This window comes from Anoplophora glabripennis, unplaced genomic scaffold, assembly GCF_000390285.2.
Source record: "Anoplophora glabripennis isolate ALB-LARVAE unplaced genomic scaffold, Agla_2.0 scaffold234, whole genome shotgun sequence".
Classification (NCBI taxonomy): Eukaryota; Metazoa; Arthropoda; class Insecta; order Coleoptera; family Cerambycidae; genus Anoplophora; species Anoplophora glabripennis.
The window spans coordinates 720,045-721,927 of record NW_019418014.1 but is presented as its reverse complement, the minus strand read 5'-3'; the positions used below and the strand labels follow the sequence as shown (position 1 = coordinate 721,927).

Below are 1,883 nucleotides of genomic sequence, written 5' to 3'. Positions count from 1 at the left end.
AGTCAAGGCAGGGTCAATAGCGTCTTCCAGTAATTGCAAATACATTTGGCCAGTCAAATTACCAGGTAGAAAAAAAGGACCCACCAGCCGGTCACCGAAAATTCCAGGCCATACATTTAATTTTTCCGGTTGCTGTGTATGCACCTCGTGAAAAACTCTTGGGTTTGAATCGGACCAATAGCGGCAATTGTGACGATTTACCGTCCCATTCAAGAAAAAACTGCATTCATCAGAAAAACAGATGTTAAAAAGGAACTGTGGATCGTTCCCAAAATTGCAAACGGCGGTCATAATCATCCTCATGAAGTTCCTGGATTAAATGTATTTTATATGGATGGAATTTATTCTTCCTCAAAATGGTGTGTATACTAGTTCAATTGATCCCAGACACAGATGCCAGCTGCCTCGTACTTAATGTAGGATCAAGTTGAACTTCATTAACTATAGGTTTTTCAATTTCTCGTTTTTTATTGGCTACGTACCCTGTCTCTTGAAATTTTTTTACCAACTAGAACATACTTACTTCCTCCTGACATGTCGATCTTGATCGATGTTGTTCATTAAATAACTGAGCTGTTCTATTCGCACATTTATTGTTCATACAGTAAAGCGAAATGATATCTACCCTTTCCGCAATGGAATAAACCATAGTGTTTAATTTTCAAAAACAATTAAATAAACTACCAACCAATGCTTCCAAATAATACTAGAAAATAATTTGCAATCCACTAATTTTAGAATTGTGTTTTTTTACGAAAGTGATAGCAAATCGCCAAAAACCAATGTAACTCAAGAAATATTAAATTTATACCATTGACGTACTTAACTCGAATGACTGACATTTATTTACTAATTGTTTGTACATAAGTTTCAACTTTAAAATCAAAATTCTTAATAAGTATTGGGCGGAATTATAAAATTTAAAGTCAACGTTTACCGATACACCTATAGATAAATATGGTATCAAGAAACAACATTCTTTAATATTACTCTAAAACTGTTTTAGCTAGAAACGTTTATTCGAGTGTAATATATTTATCGAATATGTACGAAAATAACATACAAACTATGGCTGTTTGGGTTCCTCACAATTTTCGTTACATCGCCATAGCATTTATACCACCACGCCAATGGTTATCTAATACACATTTTCTGATACAAAATTATTTCTAACGAACGCCCTACTATTCTTAGGACACATTTCAAGAAACAAGTTGATAAAAACTTTTTCTCGTTACTTACGCTTATAATTATTCCATCAAATAGGTATAAGAACAAAATTTAAGGTTTAATATAGTAAATTTAAATTAGATAGACACATACGTACATATGAAAAAGTTACGAAATGGCCAAAGGAGTGGGTATCCCAAAAAATAACGCCTTGTATGTCACGCCCTTAACATAAACTGTATATTTAATACTTACCCACAAAACTAAGGAATACTGGTAAGAATACCAGCCCATGAACGGCACCGAAAAGGACAATCCCCAAATACATTCGAAAATAGAATATTCTGAATATTTGAGATTTAGCGAATGCTAATACAGCTATTCCAGAGAATTTCGTTAAAGTAATTCCACTTATAACCTGGAAACAAATTCTATTTAGTATAGCAGTTTTTCTATAAGTAGATAGATAAGACGCACAAACCACCCCACACACGTTAACGCAAAACTGTCATATTTGCTCGAAGAACTAAAGTTCGTGGTCAAAAATGACCGACTGTGTCCAGAAAACAAAATTATTATCGTTATTATTGTTTTTATTACTATTACTATAACCTACTATTATTGTTACTGTTACTATTACTATTACTATTACTATTACTATTACTATTACTATTACTATTACTATTACTATTACTATTACTATTACTATTACT

General features: G+C 32.4%; 1 protein-coding gene across 1 annotated transcript in view; it reads right to left on the bottom strand.

Annotated features, from left to right (window-relative positions):
- Nucleotides 1–1,883, bottom strand: part of LOC108909318 (Niemann-Pick type protein homolog 1B) — a 63,784-nt gene that overhangs the window by 3,719 nt on the left and 58,182 nt on the right. The window contains exon 23 of the mRNA XM_018713631.2: nucleotides 1,426–1,588. Coding sequence (XP_018569147.1) covers nucleotides 1,426–1,588 — 163 coding nt within the window. The remainder of the gene's footprint in view (nucleotides 1–1,425; nucleotides 1,589–1,883) is intronic.